Below are 20,753 nucleotides of genomic sequence, written 5' to 3'. Positions count from 1 at the left end.
GGGAATAAACAATGGGTTTGGCCAGTTTTCCTCAAATCATATTCCAGTGGCACCTGCATCTGGACAACTAGGGATGATCCTCTAAAATGCAGGTACCAGGCCACCCTCCAGATCTAGAAAATCAGAATCTCTGAGTGTAAGACCTGGTGATCTGAACTTTTATAAACTTCCTAGGTGATCTGTATATATGCTAAGGCTTTTGAACCTTTGGTCACCTGGAAGGGTACCAAACAAAACAAAACTGGTTGGCTAAAGGATGGAGGTAGGAGGAAAAAGTTTTTTCACTGAAAACTCTTTTGTGTCTTTTGAATTCTAAATTTTTTCACAAAAAAGACTTAAAAAGAATGAGCATCATATTTATATTTGCACCCCTCCAGAACCAATTGGAGCATCTGGCAAATAGGATACGAAAAATGTTTGTGGATTTTAACTAAGCAGCATGGTCATAAATGGCATCGTTTATAGTAAATATTATAAGTAACATACTTTTTTATACCCTAACTTCCTCTCCCCTCCCCCCTGACCATCTCAAAACAAACAGAATAATTACTGCATTGTCAACTGCTTTTGCACCAGGACCCATGTTTCGCTCCTTATTCTTCTTGGTAGTGATTCGTCCATCTCCAATACCTGGAACTTATCGGAGGCTGGAAAGTATAGATAAAGCTTCCCACATCTTTCTCTTAGCCATGCTTTTACAACTGGTATCTGTTTCCTTTCTCATAAATGCCAGTATATAAGATATTTGGCATTTACCATTTGCCTTTTATAGCAAAAAAATCATAGATAAGTATCGTTATACAAATCTATGTTTATCAGGCTAGAATTTTTTTCAGCTGTTAATCAGATAAACTTTATGTCTTTGGCAGTTCCCAATGATTTGAGTTTTAAGCAGCTGATTAGTCTTTTGGGTAACAAGGAGAATTGCTTGCAGTTTGCTTACAGCAAAAAACTGTTATAGAAATGCAATTGTAACTTCTTTTGACATTTTCCTTCTCATTGGATTCTGCATGTACAGTAAAGATAACTTATTTTGACACATTCAATCCTTTTTTAAAAAACAAAACAAAACCCCTTAGTTCTGAAACACTCTTAAAATTATAAAGGCATCTTCTTTAGCAAACGACTAATATCTACTTTCCCTGAAATGGCAACCTTTTCAAGCTGCTTTGTTTCTTTCTATTCCATGCAGACATTGCTGTCAGGTGAGGAAGTGCCAAGAAGTAAGGTGACACTATAGTTGTCACAGATCAGAACAGAAGAAGAAATACTATTTGGAAAGCAAGCTAATTTTTGACCAAAACCTTCTCTTTATATATCTGTTCCCACCTGTGCTGTTGCTTGTCGTGCATACCTTCCTAACAAAAATAATAAGAAAACTTGGAGAGGTGACATGTTCAGCAAAAGATATGTACAATGTTCCATGTGTACAGAGAATATTGTGATTCACCCCCCAATAAAAGTTTAAAAAGAAATTGAAGTGTTTTATGTCCTGGACAATTATATATTCCTTTTACGGCCTTGTATTTCTTTAGGAGCACAAAACAAATCCCAGGCTTGAGTCGAAAGCCTAAAAGTATCACGAGGTGACATGCATTATAAAACCATCACTTTGAAGCAGTCCTTTTGCTATGGTACACTTTGTATTATGTTAAAGTTGATATACAAAAATAGAATTGAAAACCTAGGAAAGTTTCCCTGGTTGGAGGTTAAGTAGCTTTTCTTTTACAGGATTAAGTTCAACACCTTATAAGTATTACCTTAATTCTTGCCAGTCCGGTTCAGTTTCAGCAAAAGCGATGTCATCAACCAGCTCATACTCACTTTGGGCCACTTCTGTTTTTACCAGAGAGAGAAGCATTTTTTACTTTCTACACTCATACAAGTAAAAAAGTGGCACTCTGCTTTAAATGTCACAGCATAAAATGCTTTCCAAGGTTGAAAAGTAAATTCAAAGGGATGTCAAATGTATTAGTATCAGAAAGTCAAACAATATCTCTAAGTTTTTCATTTTCTGTCCAATGCAGATATTAAAGTGAAATATAGACACAGATTTTTTAATAAATCTTTCAGAAAAATAAAGCGATAAATTTGAATTAGTGGCTAACTAGGTTAACATTTTTTTTTTGCATTGTATGAAAAAAATTTAATAGAAAGGCACTTGAAGTATCATTTTGCCATTGTTATTGGGCCACACTGAAAAATGTAGCATATAAAACAAACGATGAAAGACTGCTTCAAACGGTTATCAGGAAAGAACTTCCAAATTTAAGTATGATTTTCTTAAATCGCTCAATAGACTACTGTTTTGATAAATTTTGGAGGAAACAAAGGAGGGGGTGAGAAAGGTCAAACAATTGAAGCTACTATAAAAAATAACCAGAAGGTTAGGTTTTAAAAGTCTCATTTTTCACAAATACCCCAAATGGTAAGCTGAAAGTCTTACTTATCAATTCCATGACTGCATCAGTCTGCTGGTAGCTATTTAAAATCACCCTTAAAGTATTTTGTCTGTGAAAGTTCTAAGATTTAAAATATATTCAGGCTGAGTGAATAGAAACACGATTAAATATTCTTGATCACACTTGAAGCTTTTCATGTTAAAGTCTGTGATTTGTTCTATATAATATAGGATTTTACTGCTTCCTTTTATTCATAGTTGTAAGTAATTATATTTTTTCTGATTTTTTTATATCAAAACTTTCTCTCATCTCCACCACTTAACCTCAATAAATTTTCTTAAATACTTCTCTCAGCCAGTCTCTTAATGAATGAACCTATTATATTCATTATTATGATGATTATAATAACCATTATTACTGTTCATTCATATGACATTATATATTTTAGGAGCATACTGTTATCCCATGAATTACGTTTATGATCTCTTTATAGTAGCATAAACGCCACAGTGGTTTTCATTACCATTGAAAATCTCATGCAGAATTATTTCAATTTGTCAACACTAACCAACAAAAGCTATTTGCATTCACTTTAAGCAGTAGCTTTAAAAATGCCCATTCTACATTCCTGACCAATTTAATTAAACCTAAAGAATTCAAATTTATTTTATTATAAAAAGATCCCCATGTTTGCTATAATTTTTTTTCAATGTGTGGATTCAATCCAGGACACCTGCTTCCATAGGAATAGTTTATCTAGCCGAGCACTGAAAACTTTTCTTAAAGGAGGTATTTGATATTGGAAATAGTAGACTCAATAAATATGGAAAAGGGTTTCAGAGTGTCATTGATGGAAAATAGTTGATAGTTCTTTTAGTAAAAATTCATTCACTAGTCCTTTGTCATTATGACCTCTAATAAATACAAATCAGAGGCTATTCAGTTAATGCTAATAATCACAATTCATTGATTATTTATATCCATTAATTCTACATACTATGTTACAAATCAGATTAAGTTGATTGAAATTACAAAATCCCAACCTCCTGCTGCCTCAAATTATGAATAGTTCACATATCATGAAGCCACTATGTGTGAACATCTAGGATGTGTTATTCAGCATCAGTCGAATTGCACCAACGTGGGTCTGTGGCAGTTGGACTCATTTTTTGTTATGAAATACATTAAAACCTTAGGAAAAAAATGCTCACCAAGTCTTGCTAATAACACATCCTCCAGAGTGCATTAATATAATGAGAGTATTTGAGATATGTCCAAAATTCAAAAACATTTCATGAACTGAAACCCTGTGCAAAGACTTCTTAAGAAAAACTAGCATTGCTGTGATTGCACTGCCCCCTAGGGTTAAAATAACTTGTGTTTACACTGAAGTTCATTTGCCTTTTTCAGATCAGCATTTTCATGACCCATTTGTCTAACTATGGGAATGACCGACTGGGATTATATACATTTGTCAATCTAGCCAACTTCGTGCAGAGCTGGACCAACTTACGACTTCAGACTCTGCCTCCAGTGCAGCTGGCTCATAAATATTTTGAGCTCTTTCCTGATCAAAAAGACCCTGTCTGGCAGGTAAGATTGGGTCAATGACTGGTATTATTAATGAATCCCACAAACATATCTTGGAGTTTCTTGAGGTAATCCAAATCTGAAAAGTGAAGACATCCTGGGGAAAAAATAACATACGTTTTGTACGTTAGTAGATTTGAGAAACTTCATAGTGGGCCATATTCTCTGTTCCTGTGCCCATTAGAAACTATGGAATTCTGAAAGCTCAGTGAGAGGTTCAGTGGATACAATGTTTTGAATCAGGATTGAGGGATCAATTTGCAGATTGCAATAGGCTGAAAGAGCAGAAGATGGTTTAGGTGTGTGTTAGACAGGTAGCCAGCTGGTCAGCCTTGAGCACATCACCTCTCATGACTAAATGACATTACAGGGGTAGGTGAGAAGAGTTCAGAACTGACATCTGCTTCTGAACCACGAGGTACACCAGCAGCTGCAGAATATAGTCAGCTTTCAAAAGTATTATTGGGAATTACTTTGGACATGAGGAAAGTGTTTAGTGACAAAATCACTGAGCTTCTTAAGAGAAAATGTCACATAAACATGGCATATTCAAACTGTTCCAGGCATGACCCAGATTTCAAAGCTTACACTCTCATGTGTCTAGAATTGCAAAAACATACTTTGAGCTTAGATTCCCCACACCATGATCTGGGGAAAGTAATAATCTTTAGCAAATAACTACATAGTGCTTATTACATGTCTGACTGGGTTCTTTACATATGTTCATTCATTTAATCCTCACAACTACCCTTTGAGGTAGGTATAGTTATTATCGCCATTTTACAGATGAAGAAACTGGGGCACAGAAAGGCTGAGACACTTAAGCAAGGTCATACAGCTGCTATGTGACAGAGTGGGAAAGAATTCCAGGCCACTGCGCTCTGAATCAATGTTCTAAATGAGAGTTACTGACAGAGCTGATGGTATAATAATAATGATCTTCAGAAGCAGAATTCAGTAAATTTCACAGATTGAAGTTACAGTAAGCTCTGCACTTATATTCTATTCATTTAGCTCTGAACTTGAGCTAATTGCCTCCTGGGCACAAACAGATAACCCCAAGAAGAAACGTAACTACACATTTTAGTAGGTTAAAGTTGGTGGTTATAAAATTATCACTGCATATTATTTTGCAGTTAAGATTTTAAAACACCCATCTTTTTATGTTAACCACTACAGAACATCACCAGGCATTAGCCACTGGAAAGACATGAAACTTTCCTGCTAATTTAACACCTTATTTTTATTCTTATTTTTTTATTTTTATTTTTTCTTTGCGGTATGCGGGCCTCTCACTGTTGTGGCCTCTCCCGTTGCGGAGCACAGGCTCCAGACGCGCAGGCTCAGCGGCATGGCTCACGGGCCCAGCCGCTCCGCAGCATGTGGGATCTTCCCGGACCAGGGCACAAACCCGTGTCCCCTGCATCGGCAGGCGGACTCTCAACCACTGCGCCACCAGGGAAGCCCAACACCTTATTTTTAAACTGAAATCATTATTATTTCAGGTGAAACCACTTTTCTTCTAGACCAACAGCCAAAAAGAATACCCTTACTTTAATCTTAAAATCTGTTGCTTATGCTAAATAAGCAGGTTTATTTAACGGCACGTATCTATAGTGTTAATTGAATAGAAATAGAATGTCCTATTTACCTATTCCTGAATAATATTAAAAGGTGCTGTTAATTTTTTACATAATATGCACTTAGAGGTTAAAATTAAGGATGTTCTAGATACATCTTGCACAGTGGGTTTGGTTTAACTACTATAGACCAAAAGCAGATTCCCTAAGGTAGTAATTCACCCTCATTTTACCCTTTCACTGAAATTTAGTGCTTTTTAGCATCACAGTCTGTAAAGTTGTAGTTTTAGACATACATACTGACCTTTGAAGGCAGCTGAAAGGAATCTGCTGTCTCTTTAAGTATTATTACAGCCAGATCCATCTCCCTTTAAAGCATAGCAGGAAAGCTCAAAGTTACTTAGAATAAAAGTCTGACACCTTAAATTTCAGTTACTTATTGAATGCTGAGAGTGTATCTTCTTTTAGGTTAGCGCAAGCACAGTCTCTGCCCAACAAGCTCATTATTTTAAAACTTAAACCACACAACCCACAATTAAGACATAGAACTGCCAATAGCAGAAAAAATATTAAACCTGCAGTGCTATGAAGCTTTTTTCCCATAATGGAAATGTCTCCCCTCCCTCACCTCCTCAGTAGACACTCAACTTCATTATGGAAAGGAGTTCTTTGAAATCTTCCATGATGCCACTTCAAGACCTTCACTAAAAGAAGAAGACAGAGTTTCCCTGGTGGCGCAGTGGTTGAGGGTCCGCCTGCCGATGCAGGGGACACAGGTTCGTGCCCCGGTCCGGGAAGATTCCACATGCCGCGGAGCAGCTGGGCCCATGAGCCATGGCCGCTGAGCCTGCGCGTCCAGAGCCTGTGCTCCGCAACAGGAGAGGCCACAACAGTGAGAGGCCCGCGTACCACAAAAAAAAAAAAGAGAGACACATAGCCTTGTTTCCTGGGATATCTTTTCAAGGACAGACGTTGAAAAACTCTAGCACACAATGGGCACCCACAAAAATACATCTCTATTTTCTTCTCCCATTTAGAATCCTTGTGATGACAAACGACACAGAGACATTTGGTCTAAAGAAAAAACCTGTGATCGCTTACCAAAATTCTTGGTAATAGGACCCCAGAAAACTGGTGAGAAATTTTTATGTTATAATTAACCAAACTGTAAAAATCCTGATGAGAAGACAGTGAATTCATGTCACAATGACTTCTCAAACTGCCTATAAATATTGATGAATGAATAACATTTTATTCTCCGACATAATCTTTGTTTAGCTCAATAATGTGTTTTTTAAAGTAAAAAGGATGAAAATAGATGTCACACAGTTTGAATATCCAGCAGTCAATGTGGTGGCAAAAGTTATGTTTTTTCCAAAGACCTTAATTGAAAAGTGGTGTTATTAACATTTCTAAAATCAAAACTAATCACGTGTTTGGAGAGTGACTGACAGGATTTCATCAAAAGTCAAGATGCACACATGTAAGTACCTGTAACTCTTCCGGAAATTTAGCCTCTTCCTGCCATCTTCCTGATATAGTTTATTTCTAGACTATTTCTTGCAGAAATGACTATTTTCTAAAAGTCTATAAAAGATGTTTGACAAGCAGAATTCCTAGACGTAAACAAAACTTTGTGCTAAGAAAGATATTTATTCATACCCAGGAGAAATCTTTGGCACCTTTTCTTAAATTGGTGTGCAATTTTTTCCCTTAAACTTCTTGTCTCTGTAAGAATCAGTATTAAAATGAAGCCCAGTGGAAGCTTTAAAATGCCAGACATTCAAACTGTATCCTGCATGATAAATTATTTGGGGCTTTTCATTTCTAGCTTCACCGAAAACAGCCATTTCAACCCTTCCTAAGGGGAATACATTCCCTTTCCTCATTTCTCTAGAAATAACTGGGGAGAATTCTACGTAATGCACACAGTAAGTTTAGCCTATTCGTTTTCTCAGTCCCATTTACAAATATCAATCTGAAAACAAATAATAAATATGACAAATAGTTCTCTTATCCTTATTTATTTCACTTGTCCTTATCTATTTAAAGTCAAGAAGCAACTAGAAACACATTGAAAGTCTCTTTAGCAAACTCCCACTGTCATCACATAGCTTTGTCATTAACAATCACATCTCTCTGAAGCTTGGCAGATCAAGTTTGCCTCAGAAAGCCCTGCAGGATATGCTTCTTGTGTTGTGCTAGATATGCAGACATTTTAATATCATAGATGACATAAATTACTTGTCATCTTCAACTCATCTGGGTTTCCAAATGTTTACGTTACAATTTGTAGATGACATTTACCTTTGGAAGGGGATTTTTATCTTCTTTTTATAGAAATTGAATTTTTTCCCAGTTTTATAGAGGTATAATTTACACACAGTAAAATTCACCCATTTTAAATGCACAGTTTGATGAATTTTAGAAATTGCACACAGTGGTATAACCACTACAACATTAAAGATTTAGAACACTTCTGTCTCCCTAAAAAGTTTCTCCATGTCTTTTTCTTCTGAGTCCTTGTGGGATTTTTTTTTTTTTAATTCAAACAGAGAGTCACAAAAATTATTATCATCCTCATCAGTTCACTCAGTCCCATGTAATTAATTTTTTTTTCATCTTGATCTTTTGTTAGCACTTTTATGAATTCATCAGTTTTCTATTAGAGTTCTGAAAATGCTTATTCATTCAGGTCAGCAGTATAGTCAGTTACCAGAAACCTGTACTTGTTGGAGTCTTTTCCATGATCTCCATGTCTTTTTCTCCCCCATCCTCAGCCACAGCCACTTTCCGCCAGTATAGTTTTGCCTTTTCTAGAATTTCACATAAATGGAATCATAAAATATGTAATCTTTTGTGTTGGACTTCTTTCACTTAGCATATTGCTTTTGAGATTCATCCATATTGTTGTATATATTGATATTTATGAGATTATTTTTTAAATGGACAAACATATCTTCTTATATCAGTTCCATAAAAATTAATTGGCTTCATTTTTATCTTTAGTTTTGCCAAAAGTATTTTTCTGAATAACTTTGCACGAATGTATAGTCATCTGGATATTCAAATATTTTTAGTGTTGAAACTAACAAAAATATAAAAACTGAAGACTTTTTTTGAACGTGTATCTATGATTATGCAGTTGAGATACACACACACACACACACACACACACACACACACACACACGACAGTTTATTCAGACCCAAGAATATGAGTAGATAAAGACAGAATTCAAACACCACAACTTAACCATTTTTTGACAACTGATAAATTACAGTATGCCTTTTACTGACTATGCAAATGATTAGATCTTATTCATTTTTTGTTTGTCTTATTAATGCTCATCATGCTATTAAAAGCAAATAACATGGTTTAATACAATTCTTAAAAATAAAATTCAGAAAAGAATGTTATCAGTTGATCTGAGAATGGAATTAATCTATTTTCTTTTTTCACATTGTAATAGCTATTCTTTCTGTCTTTACAAATACTATATTCTTTTCAATTTTTAAAAAATGCATTCCTGAACTCTATCTCAATAAAATTATTTTCAAAAATACCTTACTAATATTTAGATATGGAGCTATTTAGGTACTTTCATGTAGATTATCTCACTTGATCCTCATAGAGTCCTGACAGCTAAGTATTTTCTTCCCCACTACACAGATAAGAAAACTAAGACTCAGATTAGATATTTTTGTTCAAGTTCACACAGCTGGTAAGTGCTGGAAATAAAACTCTTGATCCTAGAAGTTATCGGACTCTAAAGATCATGCTCTAGGACTTCCCTGGTGGCCCAGTGGTTAAGAATCTGTCTGCCAATGCAGGGGACACAGGTTCAATCCTTGGTCTGGGAAGATCCCACATGCCGCAAAGCAACTAAGCCTTTGCTCCATAACTACTGAGCCTGCGTGCTAGAGCCCACGTGCCACAACTACTGAAGCCCACGTGCCACAACTACTGAAGCCCACATGCCTAGAGCCCGTGCTCTGCAACGAGAGAAGCCACCGTGATGAGAAGCCCACGCACCGCAACAAAGAGTAGCCCCCACTCATAGCAACTAAAGAAAGCCTGAGCACAGCAACGAAGACACAATGCATAAAAAAATTTAAAAATAAATAAATTAAATAAATAAATAAAGATCATGCTCTAGAAAGCTTTACTATGGATTTCAAGTAATGGAACATTTTTTTTCCCAATAAGTTTTAGATTTTGTCCCATATTTCTTCTAAGTCAGTGATTCTCAAAGTGTGCTAAATCAGAAACTGGGATAGAGCCCAGCTCTCTGTTTTTTAATAGACTCCAGGTGAATATGATGCATGCTAAAGTTTGAGAAGCACTGTTTTAAGTCAAGTTTGTGAAGAACATTTTTACCTTGTATATCGTAGGTTATCTGTGATTGTAGATAAAATATTCATTGTTTGGCTCAGATGTAATCTAGGAACACTGCCTCTTCCAATTCATTGTTTTAGAGAATAGTGCTGTTGACAGTTATTTTAACAAATCTATATGAGTACCTGTGATGTGCCATTCTCTTCCCAAAACTGCAAATTTTGTCATGTCACTAACAAAGGGCACCAATTTTTTTTCAAATTTAGCAATTTAAACAATTTTGGCACTACTTTTTATAGGTATGTAAGTGCATTCAAACTTAAACTGGTTAAAAGTTTAAATTCTGTCTCAAATTAATAAGCTTTCATAGGCCTCGGGAAGAACTTTATAGGGAAACCCAAGTATTAATTTGATAATGTAACATCTCATATTAAATAACGATAGCTTTCACTTATATGGTACTTAATTAATATCAAAATATCTTCAGATACAATATGTCTTTTTGTCCTCAGAGAAAGCCTAGGAAATAATCAAGGCAGGAGATTTTCCACTAATAAGTCAAGACAAAGAAGCTAAAAGCCAAAGACACAGACCAAGTCAGTGACTGAACTGAGGTCAAAAGCCAGTTCTCCCAGTTCCTGCAACAGGCCTTTTCTCACATCACACTGTCCTCATTTTTTAGAATTTGCTTCTTTTAAGATGCTGGTTATCTATTCAGTTTAATTCAAGGAGTATCTATATGTATCTGTTTGGATCATTGAAACACTTAGTTTATTAATGACTTTGAAATGCTAATAGTAGGAAACTGTGTTTTTGTTTAATTAATCTCTGAACCTCTATTATCTTTTCAGGAACCACTGCTTTGTATTTGTTCCTGGTTATGCATCCTTCCATCCTTAGTAACTCCCCCAGCCCAAAAACCTTTGAGGAGGTACAGTTCTTTAATAGAAATAACTACCACAGGGGGATTGATTGGTAAGATGGGTTATTAGTATAAATCTAAAAGTATATGTACTGTGCACAGTATAAAATTAGTGCTTATAATTATAAACATTTAAGTTTGTAGCCACAAATAAAAGTCATCCTCCGTGCCTTAGAAACTGATTGAATAGAAGGAGCACGTAAATTATTCGTAACAAACTTTTTCTCAGGTTATGAAGGGACTTGTCGCCTCAAGAGACTTACATGTAATTTTAATTTGCATTAATTATCTTTGATGGTAATTACAGATAAAGTCAGAGAAATATCTAATACACAGGAATTTCATTTCTCTCTACTCTTAAGAAAACACTTTCATAACTTTCTGTTCTTATGCACTTTGCATTTAAGTGATGCTACAGTTCACATATATAATTTTCAATTTTTACTTTGGTACAAAAGGTAAATAAATAAATAGAACTAGAAATGTGTATGCATTTTATGAGTAATGAAAGCTATAAAAAAGCTATCAACGATATACAAAATTTAATTTTTGGCCTTTGAAATTAGAACCGTATCAATCATCTAAGTAAAAGAGTTAAATTAAAAGTTAAAATGTCAATATACACAGAATATGTGATGTAGCAGGACTAAATATTGCAAACAGACATGTTAATCATAAAATATATCTAGAAGTCTTTCTTTTAAGATATAAATTCTGGGCAGAAAGTACTATAAAAGAGTAAATTCTTATAATAACTCTAGAGAATGAACATAAACATTTTGCATGTAGTTTAGCAGAAAGGTGTATATTAACTTCTGTTGTCAAATCACATAATCTCTGTTTTATATGTATCAACTCCCTCAAGTTTTGCTTGTGAGCCATCCAAACGGAAAGCTGAAGAAATGGATTGAGTATAAGTTGAGCACGTACTAGGATTTACATATATTCTAATTGTTATATATCCCTGCGAATTCTTCAGTACAGTGCTTGATATTAATTGCAGTAGTGTTAAATAACAGCTGTGAGAATCAAGAAACCCATCAACTACTTCAGCCACTATTTTCCCACTGACTCAAATATCAATATACATGCTTGTATACAGTAGAATAAAATGATGTTCACATCAGGACTAAAGGGGGTGATTAAAAACTGCTTTGGAAGTGGAGAGGAATTCAATAATACTTGGATTCCCTGGGACTTAAGAATATCTGTGAGAATATTCAATTAAAAAAAAAAAGCTGTTCATAGACAGTAATGTGTACAGGCACTATAACAGAAATGAAAAGTCCCTTAAGTAGTCTACAAAGAGATGGCATAAATAAGTAGAAAACTAAAGACAATTAAAGCTTTTAATTATAACTCACTAAAATACCCCAACTGTAAACACTTTTGATTGACAATTGTGTGTTTATAAAAGGCAGTTAACACAAAGAGCAAATAATGGTAACTGCAAATGTCAATCTATTAGCAATAACTAGAGCTTTGCTCTCAAAGACATCAATGTATTCAGTCTTCAGACTGGCCTTACCTCTCCCTGAAGCATCAGCACCTCAGCAGTCCCTTTAGGACCACAGAGCCACAAGGCTGAAGATTATGTGTCTGAGCATGCCAAGGTCACTTACAGAAGCTCAGGCACAGTTAGTTAATCTGGATACATGGATCTGCTCTTCTTGGAGAACTGGGCAAAACCAGGGTTGCCCTAACTAACAGGCAGCCTAAACACAGGCTTAGGGCACAAGCAAAGCAGGGCAAATGAAAATGAGAAAACTCCATCTTTGATTAAATAGCCAAGATTTGTGATCAGAATCTCTAAGAAAAATGTTTGATTTATGCATACAGTTAAGTTTTATGTTTCATAGTTTGGTGTTATTTTTTATAATTACCTGGGGAGGCGGTGGATGGTTGGAGTGGCACATGGAGAGCCATAAAATCCTGTGAACATTTGGAACCTCTAAACATCTTAATTTGGCTTTGAGTAAAATCACTCAAAAATACAGGGTCAACCCAAGAAACAAATAAATGTGGAGTGCTGCAAAAAATCATGTCTTTCAGTTAAAAACAATTGCTGAGCTGTTATGGGAGTAGCAAAGCTTAAATGAGGCCGGCATTCGCTTTTAACCCACATACTGTTAAACCACTCTAGTTTGCTCACCAATTCTTTGAATAACCTGAATTCATATTACAAACGTGGATGTATTTCCACCCTGGAAATATGAAGCTGAATTCTTTATTTTCTTATGAATTCATCAAACATTTTTCAAGTGCTTATTACTACCAGCCACTATATTAGAAAAAACATGGGCATATAGGCAAACAAGAACTGGCCCCTGCTTTCTCTGTGAGCCTCTGGAGCCTTGTGGGTCCAAGATCCAGAACTGCTGGAGGAAGTTTTCAAGGCCCAAAGTGTTGTAGGTGTGGAGGACTACTGGGAAAGTGGGACAGTTTTTAGAAATTAAAAGTTATCCTGCCCTTCTTTTGTGATTCTTGGACCCTTGCTGAGAATAAGCATGCTTGAGACAAGCTTGGACCGAGTAAGATACCACTAGACACGTGATATAACCTTAGCACCCCTGGAACAAGTGTGGGCATCTAAATTAAAAAGTATCCTGAAATATGGCACTTTCTATAAATAGAGTGTACACCAGAACAGTTAACAGATCAAACTTTCCAGAAATGTTTATATATGTCTTTACCCCTAAAAGAAAGGGATGCAAGAATGATATATCAACAACAAGGCAATTTCCAGAAAACATAAAAGGATTTCTTTACTGCCCTGAGTTTCAAAATATCACTTTGTTGCACCAGCCAAACTTTGTAATATGGTAACAACTGGAGTCCTACTAGAAGCTTTATTGTGTGACTGAAAACAACACACTGCAAAAAGAAGTCATCACATAAATGTTAATGATTCTCTTGTTCAGTAATTACTGAACTACCTTGTCTTGGTAACCCAAAGTCATAGTGGCTTATGAATTGAAGAGGGTGTGGGTGGAGTGTGAGGCTATTATTATAAAATGTAAGAAACCCTAGAAGTTAAATTTGCATGTTCTTTCTAAAAAGGCCCCTTTTCCTTTAAAGATGTTCCTTGGTGCTTCAGAAATACCTACTATCATACGCTGAATTCAGTTATATTTGACATTTTGTACAAATGGAATATTATACAAAACCCATTATGTCCTACCTTTCTGTGCTTGAGGCGACAGGTATTCCTGTGCTTACTCTGCTGGTGATTTGAATTCTCACCACACTTAAGGATACAGGACCTGACCTTGGAAAATTTGATAGTATTTTATATCTGAAAATATATACATACTTTTTAAACTTCTATAATTTTTCTAAAGAATATAAATGGCTCTATATGGGAAAAAAATTAAGGACATGGGCAGTGTTTATATCGGATCTGTTCTGCCCCTTGATATTTTATAGTTGAATATAATAGTAGCACAATACATTAGTGGGAATGAAATTATTTTTTCTTGTGACGAAGTAAAAACTGTTTTGTCTAAGATTTTTCAAAATGCCTTTGAACTGAACACATCATTTGTTTCGATCAAATTTTCTTCTTGGTTGAGCACTCACATTTTTCTCTGTAAAATATTTCTGCATTTAGATACAATTTATACAGTTAGGTTGATTATTATTGCCATTTGATCACTCTGTGTGTACATTTTTGTTATCTCCCATACCTTTTTTTCTTGATATTAAGTAGAACAAAAAGAAAATGTATTTAGAAAAGCATTTTCAAAATACATTATTAGTGTTCTATATATTTTTTTCCTTGCCAACAGGCTTGTGGGACAAATGCCTTAAAGAAAAAGGCTTTTTGTTTAGGAAGCAAATGAATTTTGTTTGTAGGACATTTTTAACATCTTCAGTCACCAGGGTATGAGTATAAACCAGTCTTATTTTGAGAAATATTTCTTTTCTAGGTATATGGATTTCTTCCCAGTCCCATCTAATGTTACCACTGACTTTCTGTTTGAGAAGAGTGCCAATTACTTCCACTCAGAGGAAGCGCCTAAAAGGGCAGCTTCTCTGGTCCCCAAAGCCAAAATCATCACCATTCTCATTGACCCATCAGACCGGGCATATTCCTGGTACCAGGTAAGGAAAATACAGACAGAATCCAGCAAGTAGAAGAGGAGTATGGAGAAGGGAGGGTGGTTTTCAGCAATAGCCACCACCTCGGGTTTTAACAGAAGAGACTTGCTAGCTTTATATTTCAGGAAGGTAAATAACTTTTTCTTTGTTTCCATGGAGAAACGTTCCCCTTAAGTTTTTCTTAATTTTGCATTCATTTAATTCATGTATTTAATAAAATGTATTAATACAATGAAGAAATTAAAATAGAGCAAATAAAATAGTATATACTTGTATGTATTCTGCTTCTATAAATCTGCATTTTAAAAGTAAAGTGTTATAACTTAAAATCATTATTTTTCATCTAATATGTGTATAATGCTGCTATTATTATCTCAATTTTACAGATAAGGAATATAACTGATTCCCCAAAGCAAAAATCACAGGTCTTTTTTTTTTTTTTTTTTTTCTGTAAAGGGCCAGAGAGTAGATATTTCAGGGTTTGCAGGCCATATGGTTACAACTCTGCCATTGTATTGCAAAAGCAGCCATAGACAATATGGAATTTAATGAGCCTAGCTGTGTTCCAATAAAACTTTATTTACAAAAACAAGCAAACTTTAGCTGTAGATTGATGACCCTGACTCTAAAAGAGCTTAAATAACTGCTGCACTGAAGAAATAACTTAGTAGCAAAACTAAATATAAGAATGAATTCTTGGGCTTCCCTGGTGGCGCAGTGGCTGAGAGTCCGCCTGCCGATGCAGGGGACGCGGGTTCGTGCCCCGGTCCGGGAAGATCCCACATGCCGCGGAGCGTCTGGGCCCGTGAGCCATGGCCGCTGAGCCTGCGCGTCGGGAGCCTGTGCTCCGCAACGGGAGTGGCCACAACAGTGAGAGGCCTGCGTCTACCGCAAAAAAAAAAAAAAAAAAAAAAAGAATTCTTCATTCTTGAAAGCCCAGCCAGTGTTCCCTGTTCTAAGCCTCTTTCTCATACACTCCAGGGTTGCCATTATGCTTCTGCTGTTGGTTAGAACCTAGTACAGAAACAATCACTTTGAAATAATTTAACAGACTCTAATAATAAAACTTACACATCAAATACATGTTTACTTTAATAAATATTAAAAATAATAGGAAAAAAACTGCCCCAGTGATATTTTATTAATCATCAAGTGGAAAAAGTTCAATAAAAAGCAGTCAAAATTAAATATAAGAGCATAACAAAATTAATAGAGTCAGTGTGTTTAGGCTCTAGTATCCTTAGTTATCATTCCTCGGTTTTGTAATTTAAAAAAACACTTTCCTAATGTTCATGTGTTCATCCATTCATTAAATTATTTTAATGACTACCATGTACAAAGTACTGTTCTAAGTATGCTCTACAGGTAAATTAACAAATCTGGACGCTACACTTGAGATCGCTTTCACTCTAATTGGAGAAATATGTGTAAATAACCAGTGTATAAATCAGAAAGTGTTAAGTGACAGGTAGACTCCTACAGAGTGATAAAGCCCATCTGATAAAGACGACCAGGAACAACAAGTTAGGTATATTAATTGGCTGCAGCAGAGGAGCCTGAACACTGGAAGAACTATCTGGGCACTTCCCTAAAGAAGGGAAGGATTTGTAAGGGGAGAAATTTAGGTAAAATTAACATGAAGTGTTTGATAGATGCAGGCAGGGCTGTGTGTAAGCTGGTTATCAGTAGGTCAGGGCTGAAAAGCAGACTAACGGTCCAATTTCCTTGGAAACTATAAAGTTAAGATAAATGTGGAATGTTACATCCAAAAATCACTTACCTGAAACTCTGCACCTGGGTTGGAAATAAGGCTTCTTTGTGTTAAAGTGACCCACATAGCTCTGATCCTCCAGGCAAGACTGGGATGTTCCATTCTCACTGACCTCAAACATCTAAATTCCTGACAATCTATGATATTAGAGAATAAAGTTTCTCAGCATGGGGTCTTTTTGAACAAAAGCAGTTTTTCCATGTTCACAAAAGGAAGCACAGATTGTCAGGAAAGGTTTCGTGGCTGGGACAGACTGGGGGAAGGTCATGGGATCTTAGGCATATTGATAATGATCTGCATGATAGGGAATGAGACTTCCTGGAAAGCTGGAATCCACAGCTCCACACCAACGTCATGCCCAACTCCTACAGCAATCTTTTAAATCAAAAATACAGCACATTGCAAACTGACTGACTTGATATTGCGCCTTTTACCTTTTCCACTAGGTATCTAGAGAAAAAAGAAATAAGCCTTAATTGACTCAACAAGAAAGAAGAAAATTGGAGCTCGGCAACCACTTAGCCCCTGAAAAATTGAGAATTTGCTGAAAAAGGAGGTTTCAAGGCTGCAAGCTAACAAAACGTCCTAAATATTACACATAAATCGCTCCACAGTGGCAAAATGCAGGCCTTAACAAAGTCTAGTGGAGTTTGTAGTATAGTAATTTGAATCTCAATTGCAGCAAATTTGCTATTCAACTAGATGTGGTAAACATCCACAAACCCATCACTAAGCCTGAATATTTTTTGGTCAATTTAGGGGAAAGATGATTTCCTCAAACCCCTGGGCATGAGCCTGAGCCATTATGAAATGCTTTCCTATCTGGATTGCTGCTTTCTGCATTTTCTGTACAATAAGCGATTCTGATTCATCGCAAAGGTTACCATTAGGTAAAATAATCTTGGCTTTGAGATGCTAGGTAGTATATTATAAAAGCTGTGGGTTTCAGGTAATGCACATCAGAGTTTTCAGTAGTTTCTCCATTTAAATAGCCGATAGGGCTTTTCTAATCTAAAACTGCATTACTAGATGGAGCAAAACTATGTGGCAGAACTAGTAGAGTGCTTTGTGCATTATGGATATTCACTGGACATGATAAATGGTTTCTTACGGGCTGAAAAGGGGGCATTAAGGCAACTTTCCAAAGTTTACTTTCAGAATAATATGTATACACTAAGGAAACGACTCAGAAAAATTGGTTAAGGAATCCTATCAGGAAGAATTCCACCTCTACCAATTAATTCTCAAATATATACTCTCATCAATGTCATAACTTTTAATCCTGATGCTCCAAGCAAACATTTTCATCCTTTATTAATTGCAAAACAAATAACTCTCCAGCAGTGAGGCACTCCTTCCTTTAGCTTTGAGACTTGTCACAGAGATTGGTTTTTAATTATTTATGCCTATGATTCAAGTCGGTTTAATTATCCACCTTTTCATCATAGCATCAGCGATCCCATGAAGACCCCGCAGCTCTGAAGTTTAGCTTCTACGAAGTGATCTCAGCCGGGCCCCGTGCATCCTCTGAGCTTAGAGCCTTGCAGAAGAGATGTTTGGTCCCAGGGTGGTATGCCAGCCACATCGAGAGATGGCTTATTTATTTCCCTCCCTTTCAGGTATTGAGCAATAAGAATCTACATCATGTTACAATCTCATTAAGTTTACATCTCTGGTTTGGTGTTCTTTTGCTGGTTCCTCTAGGCTAGTGACTTTGCCTCTAGGCTAGAGGAAATTTTTACTCATTAAAACATTACTAGCCTTTACTCTTTAGTTGTAAATCAGACTCTGGCAAACAGTAATAGGCAGAGGTAGAAAAACTATCTACTCTTCTTTCTAGAAGTATTTCAGGATAATTCTCCCTGCCCTGTTTTCTAGTGCATACCCTTCCTGACTGTAAAGAGCATCAGAAGCTTGATACTCCTGATTCTTATTCTGAGAATAAAGCTTGAGAACCTCTTAACCAAACAAGGCAAATACTGTCTTGCTTAATTAAGTGCCGTTATTTCCCTTTGAACCACCTTGCTGCATTTTTCACAAGTCCTATGTTTTCCTTGGCTTCCTTGCTTCTCTCTTTGGCCTACCATTAGCCTAGATTACAAAATCAGCCCCTACTGGATTGCATAAAGCAGTCCCGTCACATCAGACACAGTATATGCCTGTGTGTCTAGAAACATGCTAGCCATAATGATACCATATATGCAACCATATATGGCTATTTAAATTTTTATTAAAATTATATAAAATTAAAAATTAAGTTTCTCAATCACATTAGCCACATTTCAAATGTTCAATAGCCACCAGTTAGATACTGCAGCCGTTGAACGTGTCTATCCACAGAGAAAGTTCTAATGAACGATGCTGGTAGAGACTAAATAGAAATATTGGAGAAGAGGTGTGAGCAAGAGCTGCTTTCCAGGCTTTATGGCCCTTCATCATGGTCTCCTGTCATTTTATCTTGCTGGGACCACCCCCTTCCCTCACCAGAGTAACAAGCAAATTCTTGCCTGTAGTCTGTTGAGGAACTTCTGTTTCCTTTCAGGCTTTCTGGGAGTCTTACCTTTTTCTCCAAATGGATTATCAAAATATTTCTTAAAACCTTACAGTGCTACTCCTTTGACTGGAATCATGGAGAATGGCCATGTCCTCTGTCTCACTGTACCTGGTCTGGTCACTTTTCTTCCTTCCTGCAATGCTCCTTCCCACCTTGAATCATGGAATCATTGTTTTATCTGTTTTTAAACTTGGTTTCCATTTGTGATTTTGTAGTCACATTTCTTAAGCTCTCTTTTTACCCTCAAATGGCTTTTTCGTTTTCATAGTGTTTGCAGGACTTCTCGGACTACAAAACGTGAGCACATTTAATTAGTGTGATTTATTTTTTGTTCCAGGTCATTAATGAGGATGGCCTGGTTAAGTCTTAACAACAACGCACACAAGTCCCCTCAGTCTCTCACTGAATAAATTCAGAGTGCAGAAATTTTTAATTATGCAGTTACATGTCTTTTTTCAATGTGCATTTTTTTTAATTTCCTTGTTAATTTAGTTGCTAATTATTGATGGGCAACAGCTAAGAACTGATCCTGCTACAGTGATGGATGAAGTACAGAAGTTTCTAGGAGTCTCTCCTCATTATAATTACTCAGAAGCTTTAACGTAAGTTTATATTCTAATTAATTTATTGAAGTTTCAGCAGAGAACTGATTTTAAAGAAATTGTAGCTTGGTGATACAGCTGTCAAGTTAGCTGTTCCTTACACACTGATTATTTTCCAGTTGATATTAACCACTTGAGAAAGAACATTTCAACAGTTTGGCAAAGAAATGTCCAAAATCCTCTATTGATTTCTAACTAGGAAGGATTTCCCCTGGAAGGAAGAAAACAGTTGCAAATCTTAAAAGCAACAACTAACCTTAAAAGAGGCTACTTTAAGTTGGTAAGCACTGAGCCTATTTAACAAACAATACTGAGACCTCTTGGAAGTATTAAAAAGACTTCTTGAACCAGGTGATTTATGAACTCCTCTCTCTTCTGTGAAATTTTCAAAACCCAATGTCATACAGCAAGAAATAGCCCAATAGGCGACTGAATAGGCAGAGAGAAAGGTGCTATTATTACTTCTACACTTAATTCCATTTTTTGCTGGTCTTTACCCACTGTATGACTGACCCTGCCCCCTCTTCTTCAGAGGCCTCAGCAGTTACAGCTCTGGTTTGGTTTTCTTTTTCTGGTTTCCACTGATTTTCTTAGATAGTCAACTCCTTCAGAGTGGGGGCCAGGGTGAGGCAAGAGAAGCACTAGAATTTAAGGAGGCACTCACTCTCAGGACCCCGCAAATACCTGAGAGTGAGTGGCTCCTAAAATTTTTCAGCCAAGGTGCCTCTCTTGCCTCACCTTAATCCTGACTCTGGGGTTCATTTAGCATTTTAAATAAGACCTCCATCTGACTTTGTCCATTTATAATGGTTGGCAGTCAGATGTCTGAAGGTTGTGTTTGTTCCTATTTCACATGCAACTGGAACAAGCAACTGGGAGATGCTGAGCTGGAT

General features: G+C 36.2%; 1 protein-coding gene across 7 annotated transcripts in view; it reads left to right on the top strand.

Moving 5' to 3' along the window:
* LOC115857181 (bifunctional heparan sulfate N-deacetylase/N-sulfotransferase 3) overlaps positions 1-20,753 on the top strand; it is a 156,123-nt gene that overhangs the window by 118,845 nt on the left and 16,525 nt on the right. For all 7 annotated transcript variants that reach the window (XM_060298999.1, XM_030863976.2, XM_060299005.1 and 4 more), the window contains exons 7-12: positions 3,813-3,995; positions 6,610-6,706; positions 10,762-10,885; positions 14,762-14,936; positions 18,153-18,323; positions 19,751-19,860. In XM_060298999.1, coding sequence (XP_060154982.1) covers positions 3,813-3,995; positions 6,610-6,706; positions 10,762-10,885; positions 14,762-14,936; positions 18,153-18,323; positions 19,751-19,860 — 860 coding nt within the window. The remainder of the gene's footprint in view (positions 1-3,812; positions 3,996-6,609; positions 6,707-10,761; positions 10,886-14,761; positions 14,937-18,152; positions 18,324-19,750; positions 19,861-20,753) is intronic.

This window comes from Globicephala melas, chromosome 5 (assembly GCF_963455315.2).
Source record: "Globicephala melas chromosome 5, mGloMel1.2, whole genome shotgun sequence".
Classification (NCBI taxonomy): Eukaryota; Metazoa; Chordata; class Mammalia; order Artiodactyla; family Delphinidae; genus Globicephala; species Globicephala melas.
Note: the sequence above shows the minus strand (reverse complement) of the source record. Positions and strands in the feature narration are given on the sequence as shown.